Source organism: Heteronotia binoei, chromosome 14 (assembly GCF_032191835.1).
Source record: "Heteronotia binoei isolate CCM8104 ecotype False Entrance Well chromosome 14, APGP_CSIRO_Hbin_v1, whole genome shotgun sequence".
Classification (NCBI taxonomy): domain Eukaryota; kingdom Metazoa; phylum Chordata; class Lepidosauria; order Squamata; family Gekkonidae; genus Heteronotia; species Heteronotia binoei.
The window spans coordinates 59184132-59204595 of record NC_083236.1 but is presented as its reverse complement, the minus strand read 5'-3'; the positions used below and the strand labels follow the sequence as shown (position 1 = coordinate 59204595).

At 46.2% G+C, this 20464-nt stretch overlaps 1 protein-coding gene across 3 annotated transcripts in view; it reads right to left on the bottom strand.

The window, feature by feature from the left end:
* Window positions 1–12749: 12749 nt before the first annotated feature.
* Window positions 12750–20464, bottom strand: part of FTO (FTO alpha-ketoglutarate dependent dioxygenase) — a 427953-nt gene continuing 420238 nt past the window's right edge. For all 3 annotated transcript variants that reach the window (XM_060253575.1, XM_060253576.1, XM_060253577.1), the window contains one exon: window positions 12750–13246. In XM_060253575.1, the coding sequence (XP_060109558.1) occupies window positions 13096–13246 (151 nt within the window). In that variant the 3' untranslated portion in view covers window positions 12750–13095. The remainder of the gene's footprint in view (window positions 13247–20464) is intronic.

Here is a 20464-nt window from a genome sequence, read left to right as displayed (position 1 = left end):
GGTGTGTGGCCTAATATGCAAAGGAGCTCCTGCTAGAATTCCACCTCTGGTTACAAGCTCTTCTTACATATGACAGGTGGCTAATAGTTAGAGTTGCCAGCTGCCAGGTTGGGCCTGGAGAGATCTCCAGCTGGCAGAGATCAGCTCCCCTGGGGAAAAGGGCTGCTTTGAAGGGTGGACTCTTTGGCATTGGACCAAGCTGAGGCCCCACCCCACCCCTCCCCAAACCTCACCTCTCCTGGATCTACTCCCAAAGTTTCCAGGGATTTTCCAACACAAACCTGGCAACCCTAGATGCTTTCCATGACTTTGGTGGTGAAAAATGCTACCAAGTCACAGCAGATTTATGGCGACCTCATAGGGTTTTCAAGACAAGAAGCATTCAGAGGTGGTTTGCCATTGCCTGCCTCCACATCATGACCTTGGACTTCCTTGGTGGTCTCCCATCCAAGTACTATCATGGCAGACAGGGCCAGCTCACCCACTAGGCAAACTAGGCGTTTGCCTAGGGCGCTGGGAGGGTGGGGCGCCAAATTGGGCTCTCCACCCCCTCCCGGTGATCCAGGCAAGCACCTAGTTTGCCTGCCTCCTCCACCTGCCGGCCGCTACCACCACCTGCCACCACCGCCCGCCCCTATGTCCCCTTCCCTTTGACTCCCCCTCGCGGCTCCGCACCCCCGCACCTCCTCCCCTCCCCACCACGCATCCTCCTCCGCTGCCGCTGACTCCTCCCCTCCCCACTTCCTGGATGGGAGAGGAGTCAGCGGCAGTGGAGCCACCCTTTCAGGATGCTTGTCCTGACAGACTGTGAGCATGGCCTGGCCCCGCGGCATGGTTTTGCCTGCTGATCAAGTGATTGGGTGGGGAGATGGGGGCTTTAGATAGCTGGAACACGGTGCTAGAGCTGGTTCCGGCATTGAAATCGATGCGGAGTGGGGAAGGGGAGGGAAGAGGCGGTGGCAGGGAAGGGGGAGGATGAGGAGGCACGGTGGGGAGGGGGGAGATGTGAGGGGAGCACGGAGCCATGGGGGGAGGTGCAGGGAGTGCTTTTGGGGGCGCCAGGCAGCGAGTCTGCCTAGGGCGCCATGGGGTTTCAGGTCACCCCTGATGGCAGACCCTGCTTAGCTTCTGAGGGCTGACACTATTGGGCTGGCCTAGGCTAGCCGGATCAGGGCTGTATGACTTCAGCGTGGAAGAAGAAGACTGCAGATTTATGCCCCACCCTTCCCTCTGTATCAGAGACTCGGAGTGGCTTACAATCTCCTATATCTTCTCCCCCCATAACAGACACTCTGCGAGGTGGGTGGGGCTGAGAGGGCTCTCACAGCAGCTGCCCTTTCAGGAACAACTCCTAGGAGAGCTATGGTTGACCCAAGGCCATTCCAGCAGCTGCAAGTGGAGGAGTGGGGAATCAAACCCGGTTCTCCCAGATAAGAGTCCGCACACTTAACCACTACGCCAAACTGAAAGAACATCAACTCAAGCGATCCTGTTCAGAGTAGCTACGTGGTTGTCCCACTGATTGCACTGACCTTTATTGGAGGAAAGTTCTCTGGAAGAAATCAACAGAACTTCTAAAAGTCATCGGGTGGAGAGGGACGGAGAGACGGAAGGGAGGGAAATGAGAGATCTCTTTCAAATAAGTAGGTCAAGCTCCAACCTCTTTCACAGGTTAAATTATTATTTTAAAAGTCAAGGCTAACAACCAAAGTCCTGTTCTACCTTTATCACATCCAAACTCAAAAGGTTTAATGTTCTTGAGCGACTGCTTTATCTGGTAGCCCCAAGTGGAGTCCTAGAGGTTAAAGCAATAAAAAGAAACAAAAAAAGGCTGTTTTCTCTCCCCCCCCCCTCTTTTTTTTTTGTAGTTAGGTTGAACCTGGCAAAAAAGCTCTGTAAGCAGAGCCCCGTACTTTCCTAGGTCTTGAAACCCTCATAAAAAATGCCTTTAAGACCTATGAGTTTCCTACATAGGATTTCATTTCCTCTTCTTATTAGAACTCATTAAATTTGCTAGACATTAGTAAGATCCTTGTAAACAGAAAAAGACGAAGGCTTTACAAACCCAAGTGCTCCAAATTTGCAGCGCTAATTATCATGCAATGGTGAAAAGGATAATAAGGGAGCCCTAATTTACGACGTGCTGTAAGCTCCAGGCAGAGACGGAGCGCTTGCATTTCACAATCATTTGAACACATGAAAGGATCTTTGGAAAAGCAACTTGTAGTGGGCTGGGACAAAGATCACATAGATCAGTGGTCCCCAATGTTTTTGGGCACGGTGACCCACACGTCTCAATTTATCTGGGATGGTAACCTGTCCAGGGCTGGCCCAAGGCCACCATGACCTATCTAGTTCAGCATTCCATTTTCTACAGGGTGGCTAAACAGATGTTTCTGAGAAACAACCAACAACAGTTTTGCAGTGGGCTCAGCTGCCTCTGCTATGAATCCTAACCAAGGGCATTTTTGGTTGCAGGAACTCCTTTGCATATTAGGCCACGTCTCCCTGATGTAGCCAATCCTCCAAGAGCTCACAGAGCTCTTAAGGACATAAGAGAAGCCATGTTGGAACAGGCCAATGGCCCATCCAGTCCAACACTCTGTGTCACACGGTGGCCAAAAATACACACAAAAACTCAAGTGCCATCAGGAGGTTCACAAATGGGTCTAGAAGTCCTTCAACTTTGCCCCCCCCCTCAGCACCAAGAACACAGCATTACTGCCCCAGACAGTTCCAATAATATACTGTATATATAATTATATAATTAAAGATATAATTTTATATTTATATGCACACACATACTGTGGCTAATAGCCACTGATGGACCTCTGCTCCATATTTTTATCCAATCCCCCCTTGAAGCTGGCTATGCTTGTAGCCGCCACCACTTCCTGTTGCAGTGAATTCCACATGTTAATCACCCTTTGGGTGAAGATGTACTTCCTTTTATCCGTTCTAACCTGACTGCTCAGCAATTTCATTGAATGCCCACGAGTTCTTGTATTGTGAGAAAGGGAGAAAAGTACTTCTTTCTCTACCTTCTTCATCCCATGCATAATCTTGTAAACCTCTATCATGTCATCCCGCAGTCGACATTTCTCCAGTCTAAAGAGCCCCAAGCATTTTAACCTTTCTTCATAGGGAAAGTGTTCCAACCCTTTAATCATTCTAGTTGCCCTTTTCTGGACTTTTCCCAATATCTCTCTTGAGGTGTGGTGACCAGAATTGTACACAGTATTCCAAATGAGACCGCACCATCGATTTATACAGGGGCATTATGATACTGGCTGATTTGTTTTCAATTCCCTTCCTAATAATTCCCAGCATGGCATTTGCCTTTTTTTATTGCAATTGCACACTGTCTTGACATTTTCAGTGAGTTATCTACCATGACCCCAAGATCTCTCTCTTGATCAGTCTCTGCCAGTTCACACCCCATCAACTTGTATTTGTAGCTGGGATTCTTGGCCCCAATGTGCATTACTTTGCACTTGGCCACACTGAACCTCATCTGCCACGTTGACGCCCACTCACTCAGCCTCAACAGATCCCTTTGGAGTGCCTCACAATCCTCTCTGGTTCTCACCACCCTGAACAATTTAGTGTCATCTACAAATATGGCCACTTCACTGCTTCTTCCCAACTCCAAATCATCCAGTTTGGAGAGCCAGTTTGGTGTAGTGGTTAAGTGTGCGGAGTCTTATATGGAAGAACCGGGTTTGATTCCCCACTCCTCCACTTGCACCTGCTAGAATGGCTTTGGGTCAGCCATAGCTCTGGCATAGGTTGTCCTTGAAAGGGCAGCTGCTGTGAGAGCCCTCTCCAGCCCCACCCAACTCACAGGGTGTCTGTTGTGGGGGAGGAAGGTAAAGGAGATTGTGAGCTGCTCTGAGACTCTTTGGAGTGCAGGGCGGGATATAAATCCAATATCTTCTTCTTCTTCTTAATGAACAAGTTAAAGAGCATGGGACCCAGTACTGAGCCCTGTGGCTTACTGTCCTCCACTGCGAAGACTGCCCATTTATACTCACTCTCTGCTTCCTATTAATTAGCCAGTTTTTGATCCACAAGAGGACCTGTCCTATTACTCCATGACTCTCGAACTTACTAAGGAGCCTTTGATGAGGAACTTTATCAAAAGTTTTCTGGAAGTCAAGGTAAACAACATCAGTTGGGTCCCCTCCATCCACATGTTTGTTCACCCCTTCAAAGAACTGTAACAGGTTAGTGAGGCAAGATCTTCCCTTACAGAACCCATGCTGAGTCTTCCTCAATAACTTGTGTTCATCAGTGTGCCTACTTAGTCCCTGATAATGGTTTCTGTCAACTTTCCCGGTACTGAAGTCAGACTGACTGGCCTGTAATTTCCCAGATCTTAGGACAGGGCCTACTATAAGCTCTATGAGGATTGGCTTCATCAGGGGTGCGTGGCGTAATATGCAAAGGAGCTCCTGCTAGAATTCCACCCTTGGGCATCGCAAACTAAATACATTTACAGATACAGAAATATTGCTATAAGAAAAATGTAATACAAAACAACCCTCACCTGGATGTTTGCCAGCTGCTCTTATCATATCTGGGAAGCGAAGCAGGGTCAGCTCTGGTTAGTACTTTTCTCTGGTTAGTACTTTTCTTCTTTTCTCCCTTTCTCACAATACAAGAACTCGTGGGCATTCGATGAAATCGCTGTGCAGTCAGGTTAAAACGGATAAAAGGAAGTACTTCTTCACCCAAAGGGTGATTAACATGTGGAATTCACTGCCACAGGAGGTGGTGGCGGCTACAAGCATAGTCAGCTTCAAGAGGGGGTTAGATAAAAATATGGAGCAGAGGTCCAATAGTGGCTATTAGCCACAGCTTATCATTGAGACTCTCTGTCTGGGGCAGTGATGCTCTGTATTCTTGGTGCCTGGGGAAGCACAGTGAGGGGGCTTCTAATATTTCTGACCCCACTGAAGGACCTCCTGCTGGCACTTGGTTTTTTTGGCCACTGTGTGACACAGAGTGTTGGACTGGATGGGCCATTGGCCTGATCCAACATGGCTTCTCTTATGTTCTTCTGTGACACAGAGTGTTGGACTGGATGGGCCATTGGCCTGATCCAACATGGCTTCTCTTATGTTCTTCTGTGACTCAGAGTGTTGTACTGGATGGGCCATTGGCTTGATCCAACATGGCTTCTCTTATGTTCTTCTGTGACACGGAGTGTTGGACTGGATGGGCCATTGGCCTGATCCAACATGGCTTCTCTTATGCTCTTATGCTCTTAAGGGGGATCAACAGCAGTGAAAACAGATAAAACCAAGAGGCTCACAACAACATTACATCACAACAAGAAGTCACCAAATGTGCATGGAGAGACCCCCCAGAAGCATCACCGGTTGCCCCCATGGTAGATCAAGATCGCCATCTTTGGTTTGGGGGTTGAGAGAAGGGTTACTACAACGACTCTCACTTCTATGCCTAACATGTATGCTGAGTCAGGGAGGCCCAAGAATAAGACTGATTTCCCACTAGCCTTATGCCGCTCTCACTCTCCTCTTCTCCGCAGGGCTTTGATGGAAGTTCACACTATCTGCCCCAGGATTGCAACTCGCTCCGCTTCTTTCACATAGCAAACAAGACTGGTTTCCGTTTGCCCTCAAAAAAGGTGGAGCTAGCTGCAGCCCTGGGGCAGATCTTGTGAAATCCTATGGAAACCCTGTGGAGAAGAGGAGCGTGAGAACGGCATAACGCTAGTGGGAAATCGGTCTAAGCGAAACTATTTCAAAAGAATATTTAGTTCTTGGCCTGTACAGTTAGAAGTCAAAACGAAAGCAAACTGGTTTTTAGAGGTTTCTGTTTGCCATGCGAAAAAGCCGAAGCTAGTTGCAGCCCCGGGACAGATAGTGTGAAATCAGACAGAAGCGCCGCTGAGAAGAGCATGAGAGCGGCGTAAGGTGAGTGGGAAATAGGTCAGAGTCTCAGAGTGGCTTACAATCTCCTTTACCCTCCTCCCCCACAACAGACACCCTGTGAGGTAGGTGGAACTGAGAGAACTCTCCCTGACGCCGCCCTTTCAAGGACATCTCCTACAAGAGCTATGGCTGACCCAAGGCCATTCCAGCAGATGCAAGCGGAGGAGTAGGGAATCAAACCCCATTCTCCCAGATAAGAGTCCACGCACTTCACCACTACACCAAACTGCCTCAGTAGGTTAGAAAGCAAAGGCAGAGGTTTCAGGAGGAAGGGAAACGAGCATTTCAAAACAATGAGTTAAGTATAGCAATTTTATGATAAAAGTTGGGAGCATTTTGGAAAGTTAAATTGTCAGTTTTCATATCCGTCAAGTGCGAAGAAATGGTACTCGAGTCTGAGAAGCAGCAGGCTTTGCTACTTTGAGGAAAACATTGGCCAGACATTAAAGTTGCCAAATGAAAATGAAGTTTCCCAGTGCATGCTGGGTAGTTAATGGGGCCCAAACCATCAGATGCACTTAGTTCCAGAGCGGGGCTATTGCATCCAGGAAGAAATCAATGGTCCAATATATTACGCCAATCACTGCAGCCATTAAAGCGCCGGCTTACTTGGAGCTTCAGATGTATTTAAGCTTATTGGAGGGTTTACTTTGTTGGGGTTTTTTTACCCATGAGAAAATATCCCATTGATCAAAGAAACATGCATGAAGAACTCCACCGTGTTGCGGTTTGGGGTTTTTTTTAACGAAAACGGGGGCGGGGGGGTTTACTTGCAAGCGAAGCCTGATTGTGCGCATTTTCATCTCGGAGGCATGACCCAATTTAGTGAAATAAGAGGTAATGGAAATCCTATATCCTCAGATTTTTTCCCTCTAAAAAATAAAATAGGGCTCTAATCAAAACATCTAATCAGATCAATATCGCGGATGGCGAGGAGAGCCCCTCACCCACTCGGTTCTGCAGAAAGGCCAAATGCCAAGCTGTACAGGATTCCTGAAGCAAGAAGAGCTGCAGAGGGACAGTTAAGTAGGATTTCGGAGAGAGCTGGCGGATAGGAATGCTAGCCTTTGGGTGGGACCTGGGGATCCCCCGGAATTACGGGTCATCTCCAGACCACAGATATCAGTTCCCCTGGAGATAATGGATACTTTGGAGCTGTGGTGGCCAAACTGTGGCTCTTTCACACATGTTGTGTGGCTCTCGAAACCCTCATTGCTCCGTCTGCTGACCTGGAAAAGGCATTTCTCTCTTTGAATCACTTTTCCAAGTCAAGCCAACTGGCTGCTTGGAGAATGCATTTAATGTTAGTTGCTTTCTTTCTACTTCCCAATCCCTCCCGCCCCATCTATTTTCTTTCCCTTCCTTCCTTCCTTCCTTCCTTGGTACACTGGCGACTTATACCAATGTTCAAAGTATTTTTATTGTTGCAGCCATAGGCCATAACAATCCAGAAAAGCCCTCAAAGTATACAGTGTACTTCTAGCCATAAAAATGAAAACATTAAAAAATAGTAAAACACAGAACTATGAACAAGATTTAAAACATAAATAACAGAAGGTTTCAGAATGAGACTATAACTTCACCAAAATTCTTGTATGGTTGGCTGTGGTTATCTTCTTCCTTATTTTTGTTGCTAAAAAGATGAAAGTGGCCACCTTAAGGGTAACATCTGGAATGGCATCAGCCAATAAAAAATGTAATACATTCCTCTTCAGATTTAAACTTCGTGAGAAATTGATTCAGCAGTTTATTTCGAATGGGCCCACAGAATGGACAGGATAGGATACAATGAGCAACATCTTCTCTCTGATTGGTACCACAGGAACAAAGATGTTGGTCTACAGGTATTTTTTTGAAATCTACCCTGACATGGTGTGTTAACCTAGAAAACAAAATTAACATCCTTCTTAATTCTCATCAGTTTATGGATTTGAAAAATTCTATCAGGAAGATCACCAACGCTTAAACTATGGAACGACCTAGACAGTTGGAACTGGTTTTAGATCGTTGTTTTAAATTAATGTATAATCTAAATGTTGTTTTAAATCACCTTATATTGTATATTATATATTGTATAATTTTATTGAACTGTTGTTAGCCGCCCTGAGCCTGCCTAGGCGGGGAGGGCGGGATATAAATAAAATTTATTATTATTATTATTACTATGCATCTCTCAGGGTCAGCTATCTTAGCTATCTTTGACTTATACTAATGGGCTTGCTTCAAAGGCTCTGAGCTACGGGAGAAGTTGGCTTCATGAATGTAGATGCGAATAATGAACAAGGAAAAATGCATGGCCCCCAAAGCAGAAGCTTTTCCTTGCAAACTTTTAAGAATGGCCTTTTAAGAATGGCCTTTAAGTTCCTATCTTCCAACTTGTGAGATGATAAAAGGATTTCATTTTCTGCCAACAATTTCCTTCCGTTAATGTAAAATCAACTTTAGATCTGATTTTGTTGTTGCTATAAAAAAAAAGGACTGAAACAGGCAGAGAAAGGCCCTTGCCTTAAGCACTTGCATTTGTATTGGCTCCATGTTTAGTCGAGAGCTTTTTGTAAAATTGATGAATATTGTCTAAAGGCAAGTGCCGACAGGCAAACAGATCAGTATCTTCCGTAATCCATTTAGCCTGACACACACGTGCAGGGGGACCAATTTCGCTGCAATTCTTTCAGCGATGATGAAAAGTAAATGCAGGCAAAGTCGTGAACTTGGTTTTGCAAGGAACCGCTGCAATCTAATGAAAGTAACTCAATGGAAGCATCTCTCCTCCACCTGACCCCGTTCCTTATGCATCAAGAGGAATCAGAGCCAACACATTAACACTGGGCAGAGGACATTCATTGGCTACATTACAAAGACTTCTATAAAGCAGCCACGGCGGTAAGACATAAGAACATAAGAGAAACCATGTTGGATCAGGCCAATGGCCCATCCAGTCCAACATTCTGTGTCACATAAGAGAAGCCATGTTGCATCAGGCCAATGGCCCATCCAGTCCAACACTCTGTATCACATAAGAACGTAAGAGAAGCCATGTTGGATCAGGCCAATGGCCCATTCAGTCCAACACTCTGTGTCACATAAGAACTTAAGAGAAGCCATGTTGGATCAGGCCAATGGCCCACCCAGTCACACAGTCATTCTGTGTCACACAGTGCCCAAAAAGCCCCCAAGTGCCATCAGGAGGTCCATCTGTGGGGTCAGGACACTAGAAGCCCTCCCTCTGTTGCCCCCCCCCCCCAAGCACCAAGAATACAGAGCATCACTGCCCCAGACAGAGAGTTCCAACAATACCATGTTGCTAATAGCCACTGATGGACCTCTGCTCCATATTGTGGTGGGATTTATTACACTTAAGTTACCCTCAGTAAACCAAACAACCCATAATGTTGCTCAACTCCTTGAGAGCAGGCAAAAGACAACACAAAACAACACACTGACATGTCCTGGATCACAAGGGGTCACCAAGATGATAATAATCCTGCCTCACATATGTTTATCCAATCCCCTCTAAATGATTTATCCAATCCCCTCTAAATTGTTTATCCAATCCCCTTTAAGACATAGTGGGATGCATTGCAAGACCACCTACAAAATTACTCATGAGTGCTGTGGGAAGAGAAAACAGCATGGGAGAATATGGGATTCCACTAGGAAGAAACCAAAGATGACCTCAAACTAGGGTTGCCAGATCCCCTCAGGCCACGGGAATGGGGATGGGGGGGCCCTAGGGTTGCCAGATCCCCTCAGGCTACGGGGATGGGGGGCCCTAGGGTTGCCAGATCCCCTTAGGCCACGGGGGTGGGGATGGGGGGTAGGGTTGCCAGATCCCCTCAGGCCACGGGGTGGGGATGGGGGGCCCTAGGGTTGCCAGATCCCCTCAGGCCACGGGGGTTGGGATGGGGGGGTAGGGTTGCCAGATCCAGGTTGGGAAGTGCCTGGAGATTTGGGGATGGAGCCTGGAGAAGTCAATGACCTCAGCAGGGTGTAATGTCATAGACTCCACCCCTCCAAAGCATCCGTTTTCTCCAGGGGAACTGATCTCTGTAGTCTGGAGATGAGCTGTAATTCCAGGGGATCCTTGGGGCCTACATGGAGGCTGGCATCCCTACATCAAACGCTTTTGATAGCAGCTCCCAAGGACAAAAGGCACAAGGCCCCTATTTTGGGAGATTTCCCCTAAAAATGCAGAACAGTTCTATTGGAAAGAAGCCACGAGGCAGCTTGAAGGTTATTTGTGTGGGCTGAATCGTACCTATTTTAATGGGCTGCTTTAATGATTTTAATAGAGGATTATTATTGGGTTTATTCTTGTAACCTGCTCGAGGTCCTTACAACATCAGGAGGAAGATGGGTCACATAAAAAAAAAACCCCTCTAAAATAAATACACAAATAAAAACAGTGGACTTGGCTGCTTGAGTCTTTCTTGACTGCTCTACTCACAAACACCTCCATCTTCCTGTTCCTCCATTTCTCTTTTTCACATTTGCATCTCCTGGCTGCATTTCTCCGGACTGTTTCCCTTGGGTCCTTAGAACTATCCAGTCTTCACCGATTCCTGTGAAGTTCTTCTTTGCACCCTATCCTGGTGCTCCCTACGAAGTACGTAAGAACACAGGAGTATTAGAGAAGCCATGTTGGATCAGGCCAAAGGCCCATCCAGTTCAACACTCTGTGTCACACAGTGGCTGAAAAAAACCAGGTGCCAACACAGGTGCCAGTACATCACATGCAACATGTTATTGCTGCTGGGGGGCCAGGGGGCCGAATTTGCAGCCAGCAAATCCACAATGGACTGGATCCTCCTCCCTCAAGTCAACCAGCAACCAAGGTCATTGAGTAAAGATTCCATTGCTAACAAAAGTTGTGTCACAAAATACCATAATCGGAATACTTAGATGCAGCTCCTTGCTTTGAGACCCTGAAGGTAGAGAAAAATGGGGTATTAAAACCTACTCTTCTTATTATTACCAGACCAGAGGGCACTGCACTTGATCCAAGAAGCAATACAGATCTCAACCAGTTGCCTAAGCGGCATGCCCATGACCTAAGCTCATTGTTAGATAGTCTATATGTGCCTTTATTTTTTTTAATTTTATTGGATTTATATCTGTCTATCATCTTTTCTATGTCCTTGAAGTCAAGATGGCCTGCCCCCAAATGACTCAAAGTTCCACACACCGGTTGACTGGGTTTGAAGCGGAAGGCCATGGTATTCCATCTGCTTTGAATGCTAAAAGTCCAAGGTTCAATTTATGGTATATCCAGTTCAAAGGTTCAGGGTGGATGTGACTAGTGGAAGAGTGGATGCATTCATCCTAAAGAATGAGCATTCACCTTTTTTCATGCTGACTATGGAAGGGGAGGGACGATGGCTTGGTGGTACAGCATGTGCCTGGCGTGCGGAAGGTCCCAGGTTCAATCCTTGGCATCTCCAGATAAAATAACCAGATAGTAATGGATGTGAAAGACCTCTCTGTGACCCTAGGAATCATTGCCACTCTGAGTAGACAATATTGACCTCGATGGGGTACTTTAATGATTTTAATAGAGGATTATTATTGGGTTTATTCTTGTAACCTGCTTGAGGTCCTGATAGGGTTGCCAATCCCCAGGTGGGGGCAGGGGATCCCCCGGTTTGGAGGCCCTCCCCCTGCTTCAGGGTCATCAGAAAGCGGGGGGAGGGGAGGGAAATAACTGCTGAGATGTATTCCCATAGGAAATAATGGAGAATGGATCTGCAGGTATCTGGGGTTCTGGGGGGGGGCTGTTTTTTGAGGTAGAGGCTCCAAGTTTGCAGCGTAGCATCTGGTGCCTCTCCCCAAAATACCCCCCAAGTTTCAAAAAGTTTGGACCAGGGGGTCCAATTCTATGTGCCCCAAAAAGAAGGTGCCCCTATCCTTCATTATTTCCTATGGAAGGAAGGCATTTAAAAAGTGTTCAGTCCCTTGAAATGTGATGGCCAGAACTCCCCTTGGAGTTCAATTATGCTTGTCACACCCTTGCTCCTGGCTCCACCCCCAAAGTCCCCAGATATTTCTTGAATTGGACTTGGCAACCCTAGGTCCTGACAACGTCATGTGTTCTAAGCGGTCCTTTCCTGCTGCTTTATGACACAACTGGAAAGCCATCCTCAATTAAATCGACAGAGAAGGATGCCCATTTACTTTTTAAAGGAACGCATCCCATCTAAAGTCCTTCAGACTTTCAATTATTTCAAGGAGTGATCACCGAAATGCATTGATTCAACAATAGTATCATTGGAATACAAGCGAGACACACCAAATGAAATAAAAATCATCTGAAAGGAAATCAATCGCTTGCTTGTATTTAAACAAACAACAAAAAAAGATCATTCTAAAATACTTTCAAGTTTGGCCTCCCTGGGAAGTCAGTTCTGTAGCTGAAGCACCACAAAAAGGAAACCCTCACTCTATAGCCTGGTACATTTAATTTCTTGGGCAGACGCAACAAGAGAATTTGGGATTCATGAAAGGAATATTATTAATCTGTTCCATTGTCCACTAAAGAACTCAACGGTAGTATACGGAAGGTTTCCAAGGGGTTTGCCTTTCAGACACTCATTAGCCCCGGAACTACTTTAGTCAGGAGCCTGTGTCTCACATCGCTTCCACCCATACCCCGAATTCCATTTGGTAACTTGAAAATATATGGCAGAAACACTCAGCCTAAAGGGTTGTGCTGAATATTGAATAGCCTTTTCCCGTAAGACTCCGTTGCTTTGTTTGACATCAGAAGGAAGGAAAACATTTACATTGAAACAATTGAAATGATATAAGCAGTTCTTTATTTGCATATCCCAGCACACAGCATGGGGCTATCCTACTTCAAAGAAATTCCAGACGATCTTCCTTTCAAGATCTCATGTTTCTGAACCTCTTTTTCGTTATTTCTCCACTGTACAACTTGAACATTGCTTAAAGTGAACCCATTAATGTATTCATTTCATTTCTTTTTTTAAAAAAAGATCTAGCTCTCTTTCCATAAATTATTCCTTCGGAACAAATGAATCTTCAGCCAGTTGAAGATGAGATCAGTCCAAGCTAGCTTTCCACCTTCTCCTGGAGACTAGCATTGGAGCTTCAGAAAGTTACAGTGAGAACAGTTCTGCTAGCTTTCCATCTTCTGGAGACTCTCTAGCTCACATACGATATCTTCAAGATCAAATGGAAGTGGCATGTTGGGATCATCTTCTTCCCAGTACGGACGGCATTCTGGCTTTTCATCCTCTGGCAAGCACTCTGCCAGTTGTGAATGACACCTGAAATCAGGAAGATTTAAAAATTAATTACTGGAAGCATTTCAAAGAGCTAATTTTTCAAGACTGGATGTATTGACCCACTGACAGACAGAAGCCGCCGCACACGAGAATAAGCCAGTAGACAAAATGAATGCCCACCACAAAACGGAGTCGTTAGCTTCTCTCTTTTGATGGAGGCTATTCCTATCTCTAGAGGGACCTTGGAGAAAGCCAATCACAAAGAAAATTTAGTTAGCACACCTTTTATGGTGAATTATTTTTTCATTATCTCAAGTCTTATTTGAAGTGCATGCTTCCTGCTGTAGTTTGTGGGTTTTCGTGATATTACTAGATTATTGAGAGAGATTAAACCACATTTGCTGCATTAAGGTCACCCGGATAGATTAAACAATATTGAGGGACGTGGTTAGTAAATCTGAGAGATTTATAAATCTATCAGTTTTGAAGAAAGAAACTCGAAGCCAGCACCCTGTGAAAAGACAGATGCAAATGAAGGTTAATAACAATATTCTGCTGATGAATTAGGTGGGCAAAACTTCAACAAAATTAAATTAAGAGGTTAGCATTCGGTAAATCCCCAGAGAAACTCTTTGAATTACAGTGTTTCTTATTAAATGGCTTCTTCATCAATAGCAGTGAAGTCTAATTATAATAAGCAACTAAAAACTGCCGTCCTGCACAGGAAAGAAAATTTTATGAGTAGTAAACCAACATATCTCGCAAGATTACTTCGTAATAAAGACTGCCACTTATTCATACCACATTAAGAAATGTGTAACAATTCAGGGGCTTCTTTCTTTAATTTACCAGCTGCTGGTTAATTAGCTAATGTTCATAAAGCTATGAAAAGCTGAAGAGGGCTGAGTGTGATTATTACACTTTCAGCAAAAAAACCCACATCAAACATAGAAATGAACTATTCTTTTATAGTACCGGGGGGGGGGGCGGTCTTGCAGAAAAAGATATAATTTCTGCGATGCTTTAAGTGGACAACTGGGTCAGCATCGAGGTTCACAGATCTTCTGATCCAAAGAGCTAGGGTTGCCAGGTCGACGTATCTGGCCATTGGGGGTCTCCCCCTGGAGACTGGAAGTGATGCTGGGCATTTTCAGGCCTACTCCTGGTTTGGGGGGGGTGGTGGTGGTAAAATTCTGGACTCTGAGCAAATCTCTATGGTAAATTGGGCTTCAAACCATAGAGTTTTGCCCCAAAACCAGAGTGTCACCTCTGACTAGAAGTAGGTCTGAAACTGGAAGTAGGCCTGAAAAGGTCAGTTGGCGGTGGGATTCCCCCCCCCCACCCTCTGAGCCTGCAAAAACAGAGCTTTCCCGCTCCAACTAGACTAGGGCCCCCCAATGTAGTGCTTGTGACTGCCATGGCACCCTGCCTGGAGCACACAAAGTGGTGGAGCCAAGTGGATCTTTTGCCCAGCAGTGCTTCTGATTGGCCACTGGTGACTAAAGGGAACCTCTGTGTTCAGAGGCAGTCACCCTCTGAATCCCACTGCCTGGAGGCAACATCAGAGGAAGGCCTCAGCCTCTATACCCTGTTGTTGCCACCACAGCACAAGTATCTTCACGGTGTGACTGAAGGTAAGCTGCAGCAGCCATTTTGTAGCTGGCTCCACCTTCTTAGGCAGCCATTTTGTGGCTGCACTCACCATGCTCTGTCAGAATTCCAAAGGTGTCCACAGGCTCAAAAAGGCTGGGGACCCCCGGTTAAGACTAATAGCACAGTCCTAAGCACTGTTACACCATTCTATATCATAAGAATTTAAGAAGAGCCCTGCTGGATCAGTCCAATGGTCCATCTAGTCCAGCACCCTGTCTCATAATAGCCACCAGTTCGTGCGGATGGCCAACAACAGGGCATAGAGGCTGAGGCTTTCCCTTGCTGTTGCCTCCTGTCTCTGGGATTCAGAGGATCAGTGCCTCTGAAAGTGGAGGTTCCCCTCAACCAGCATGGCTAGTAGCCAGTGACAGACTTATCCTTCATGAATCTATTTAACCCCCTTGAAAGCTGTCTATTCCTGCGGCCATCACTTCATCTTCCGGAAGCAAATTCCACATTTTAATCACTCTCTGCGTCGAGGAACATTTCAATTTATGACAATAGGCTTAAAAGGGTATAACTCTGCTACAACAATGGTATTAAGCAAATCGCAGAGAGGCGATAGGCTCAGAAATAACCACGGCATTTTCCCAAGCAGATGGGCGAAAGAAAAATCCATAAACATAACGAAAACGTGAAACTATTATAAACATTCAATGCAAACAGACCAGATAAAGAATCTGTTCAGGAAATCGTCTTTGCCTAAAAAGCAACGCTGTGTGCAAAGATGCAAACAGAACGTTTGTCATCTTGCCACTGGGGAGGAAAAAAAAAAATTTTTTTGGCACAAGTGGGGAGGCGCGTGTCAAATAAAACATGAGCAAAACTCCCGATTTTAATTTGCGGCAGAGGAGATAACGGACTCTCAACAATTAATCGATTAATGTTTTCAGCGGCTGCTGAAATGATGAATGCCTGCAGTTCGCCAGCCTACGCTGACCCCTAAGAGGGAAGAGCGAAATGAAATCCAAACGAAAGGGGTCATCCTCCTCTAGGGAATTATTGATGGTAGGAGGCGGCCCAGGAGAAAACATACTTCAACTTTACACCCATGTTGGTATGCGGCTAATTGCGGCTCCAACCTCCTCACGCACTCCATCCATCCTCCATTACCCCACCAGGACAGTATTAACACGTAACATTCCTATATATCTTCGGCTCCCCACATCAGCCTGTGATAATAGCATCTGTTAACATGCGCTAAGCACTATTATGTAGCACATCTCTTCATAAATAATAAGATTAACCGACCTCAGGCCCTGCGAGAAGAGTAATGTGTTCAAATGTTCTCATTATTTATTTAAAACAAGAATTAAAGGCACAGAAGCTACTTTTGACAATCCTCTTAGCATAAATATTAAACTGTTTGCATTGATAAGTTGCACCGCACAGAAGAAAAGCGGATTTGTTTGGCGGGCCGCTTCGTAACAGTTGTTGAGCAAATACAGTTTGGCAAAGGGGCTCTCTGAGGTGCTTTAACCGGTCATGTAGGCCTCGTGTCAGAGATGGTTTTCCCCATCCCGTCAAATTATAAAATGGAACACGCTTAATGAGCGGAGGAAGCTGAGAGAAATTACACCTGAACGTGGCTTGTTCCTTGGTCTACCCATCCCCGGTTATGCCCCTTCCGCCGGTGAACTTCAGCGGAAGGGTATTGTGCATGATGTAGTGGTTAAGAGCAGTGGACTCTAATCTGGAGAACTGGGTTTGATTTCCCACTCCTCCACATGGGAGGAGTGACCTTGGGTCAGTCACAGTTCTCTCCGAGCTCTCTCAGCCCCACCTACCTCACAAGGTGCCTGTTGTGGGGAGAGGAAGGGAAGCCGACTGTAAACTGCCTTGCGCCTCCTTACGGTAGAGGAAAGCGGGGTATAAAAACCCTCAGCCTTTCCTCGTAGGGCTTGGACTCCAGGCCCCAATTATCTTAATCGCTCTCCTCTGCACCTGATCCATTCTGCCCACATCCTTCTTTGAGGCGAGGCCTCCAGAACTGTACACAGCACTGAAGAGCCAAAGTACTGTTTTGCCAACTGCATTCCCATCTTTTAAAATGTCCAGTCAAGTTAAGCAGCCAAAGACAGTTTTATCCAGAGCAATCAGTTTCTGAGCGTAAGCCAATGAGGCTACCAGTTTTGAGTAGAGTTGCTAGCCAGGTCTGTGTTGGAAAACACCTGGAGACTTTTGGGGGGTGGATCTGGGAGAGGGTGGGGTTGGGGAAGGGAGGGGCCTCAGCACGGTACAAGGCCATAGAGTTCACTTTTCAAAGCAGCCATTTCCTCCAAGGAAGAAAATCAGCAAGTTCCGATGTCAGTGAAAAATCTCAATATAACTCACCGGATAACAATAATTTCACACCTCCAGTGTGTATACAAACTCTATTCATCAAAAATCATGCGTTAATATAAAACATCACAGGCTACTGACAATCACTCAGAATTGAAAACTGGAAACGAAGTACTTCCCACTCCCTCCAAAAGTCTGCTGTTTGTAGTCCCTTAGAGGCAAAAGCCTTCTTGTTACGAAAACTTGTATTCAGCGACTTGGGTGGAGTCCTCCAACTTCCAGTAAAAAACTTGTCAACGAGAGAGTAAGGGACCAAATCCCTGGGGTTCCTTGCGGTTTCACAGATCCGGTCCTTCGTCAGCCTTTTCTCTCACAAACTTAACTCCTGGAGCCACACTGTACATATATCTCAACCATGGATCAATGCATGTCAATTACATTCTCTCTTCTAGGCTCTCTTTTCCCATCAAGTCACAGCTGACTTATGTTGACCCCGAGGGGTTTCCAAGGCAAGAGGAGGTTTGCCATTGCCTGCTTCTGAGCGGCAACCCTGGACTTCCTTCGGTGGTCTCCCATCTAAATACTAACCAGCTCGCTAACTAGCTTAGCTTCTGAGATTTCACAATGAACATATATGAACATATGAAGCTGCCTTCTACTGAATCAGACCCTTGGTCCATCAAAGTCAGTATTGTCTTCTCAGACTGGCAGCGGCTCTCCAGGCTATCAAGCTGAGGTTTTTCACACCTATTTGCCTGGACCCTTTTTTGGAGATGCCAGGGATTGAACCTGGGACCTTCTGCTTCCCAAGCAGATGCTCTACCACTGAGCCACCGTCCCTCCCCACAAGGTCGGGCTGGCCTGGGCTAACCAGATCAGGACACATCACATTAGGAAGACCAAGAAAGAAGGACTCGACTGAACACTCTGAGCTTGGCAAGTTCTTTCAAGCCAGCTACTTTCAAACTTTGGCGACTTCGCAAGGCCTGCCTCACACACACACAGCTCCCCGTCTGGAATCTTCCGCACACCATGAGCCGTCTGGGTGTTTCCCCCCTGGGGTTTTACTTACATCTCAACGATTGGGGTGTCAACTACATTAAGGAGACACTGGTCATGATGCTAAAATTAACCACTTTAGCTAAAGTGTGTGTTAATTATGGGTATGCAAGCAGTCAATAAAAGGTTAATGCAAGAGTCAAAGGGATAAATTTATTTCAGGATTGCATCACTCATGAGACTAAAAGACTAACATTATGCGTGGTGTTTTTAATCAATAGGTTTTATACTAATGCGCTAACCATTTATTTTAAAACAGCCCTCTCCCACCCCCTTTCCCCTCCCAGGCAAAGATCTGCGGCTGATAGAGAAGAAGTAGCTTGCTGTACTTTAACAAAGAGCTCAAAGTCTAAGCGCTGGTCTAGATATGCCGTACAATGAGGTGACGGCAGCGCAGGGGCCAAGGCACCTCCTGCTATAATAAGACACCTCCTGTACCGGAGCTTGGGGGTTCACTGCTGTTCATTAGAGCAGTGGGAGGAATTCGGAGGGGGGGGGAGAGAACCGGCATTGCATCTCCTCCGGCGCAAACCCGTAAGTGACATCAGTGTGATGCTCTAGGATCCCATAAAAAAAAAAATCTACGGTAAAACCATAGCGTTTGAGCGGAAGCCTACAGTGGTGAAAAATGACACATTGACAGCATTTCCGGGTCTGTGCTGGAAGTGAGGTCATGGCATGTTCTCACCTCCTCCAACCTCCACCGGTTGCCAGTGCCCTAGGGGACAGAGTCCTAAGGTGGCAGGATCCACTTCACCACTTCACAACCAGGAGAGCCAAGTTTGGTGTAGTGGTTAAGTGTGCGGACTCTTCTCTGGGAGAACCGGGTTTGATTCCCCACTCCTCCACTTGCACTCCACTCGTGTCTCACATCGTGTCTCCGCTTGCACCTGCTAGCATGGCCTTGGGTCAGCCATAGCTCTGGCAGAGGTTGTCCTTGAAAGGGCAGCTGCTGTGAGAGCCCTCTCCAGCCCCACCCACCTCACAGGGTGTCTGTTGTGGGGGAGGAAGGTAAAGGAGATTGTGAGCCGCTCTGAGACTCTTCCGAGTGGAGGGCGGGCTATAAATCCAGTATCTTCTTCTTCCTCCTCCACTTGCACCTGCTGGAATGGCCTTGGGTCAGCCATAGCTCTTGTAGGAGTTGTCCTTGAAAGGGCAGCTGCTGTGAGAGCTCACTCAGCCCCACCCACCTCACAGGGTGTCTGTTGTGGGGGAGGGGAAGTCAAAGGAGATTGTGACCGCTCTGTGTTTAGGGCGGGATATAAATCCAATATCTTCTTCTTCTGGCTCCCAGTGACGGATTATCTATATATATATTTGAAGGTTTCCTGTATTAATAGTTCCCTGTCAGAAGGAAACTAGCACAGCATGCAAATAACGTAGGATAGAATCCTTCTCCTCCCAGTGTGTTAATTTTAAAAAACAGCTGGGAGTTTTAACAAGGGGAAGCAAAACTCTCCACTTGCATTCTACAATGGCATAATCCATTCTGCTGCAGGCCAGAATCAATGCCACAGAGTTCATCCTTCGAAGCGGTCATTTTTCTCCAGGGGAACTGATCTCTGTAGTCTAGAGATCAGCTGTAAAAGCAGGAGATCTCCAGAACCCAACTGGAGACCTGAAACCCTATTCCTTACTAGGGTGATGAGAAGTCTGGGGTGAGAACACATCGCAAGCGTTAATTCTTGCAAATGCTCATTGCTTTGCGTGAAACAAAGGATGTTAAAAAAAAAAATATGCACAAAAGGAATCTCGTTGGAGCTCTGGAGGAATCCTGGAAGTTGTTGCAAATTTCCTGGAGGCAGATGTGGAAGTCCATACTTTGAAGAGGGGACCATAATCCCAGCAGGCTAGATAGTCCTTATTCTTACAGGTGGTTTGGAAACAGTACATTAAGGCCAGCCAAAACTTCCCGTGGTCTGAGTTCCCAGCAAACCTCGCCTGAAAGGCTTTCTTCCAGCTCTGGAACCTGTCTCTCCTCCCAGATGCCTTTGGAATTCTGACAAAGAGTGGTGGGTGGGCACAACTACAAAATGTCTGCTGCGGGAGAAGGAGCCAATGACAAAATGGCTTCTGGAGGAGGCGGAGCCACACGCACAAAGGAAACCCAAATGCAGGGAAGAAGAGGGATAATTTTAAAAATACACTAGAGGAAGAGGAGTGAAAGAAAACAGAACTAGTGCTGTGGTGGCAGCTGCAACTTAAAATCATGTTCTTTTATTTTGTGCAGCCAATCACAACTGCTGGGGCAAGAACCCAAGGTTG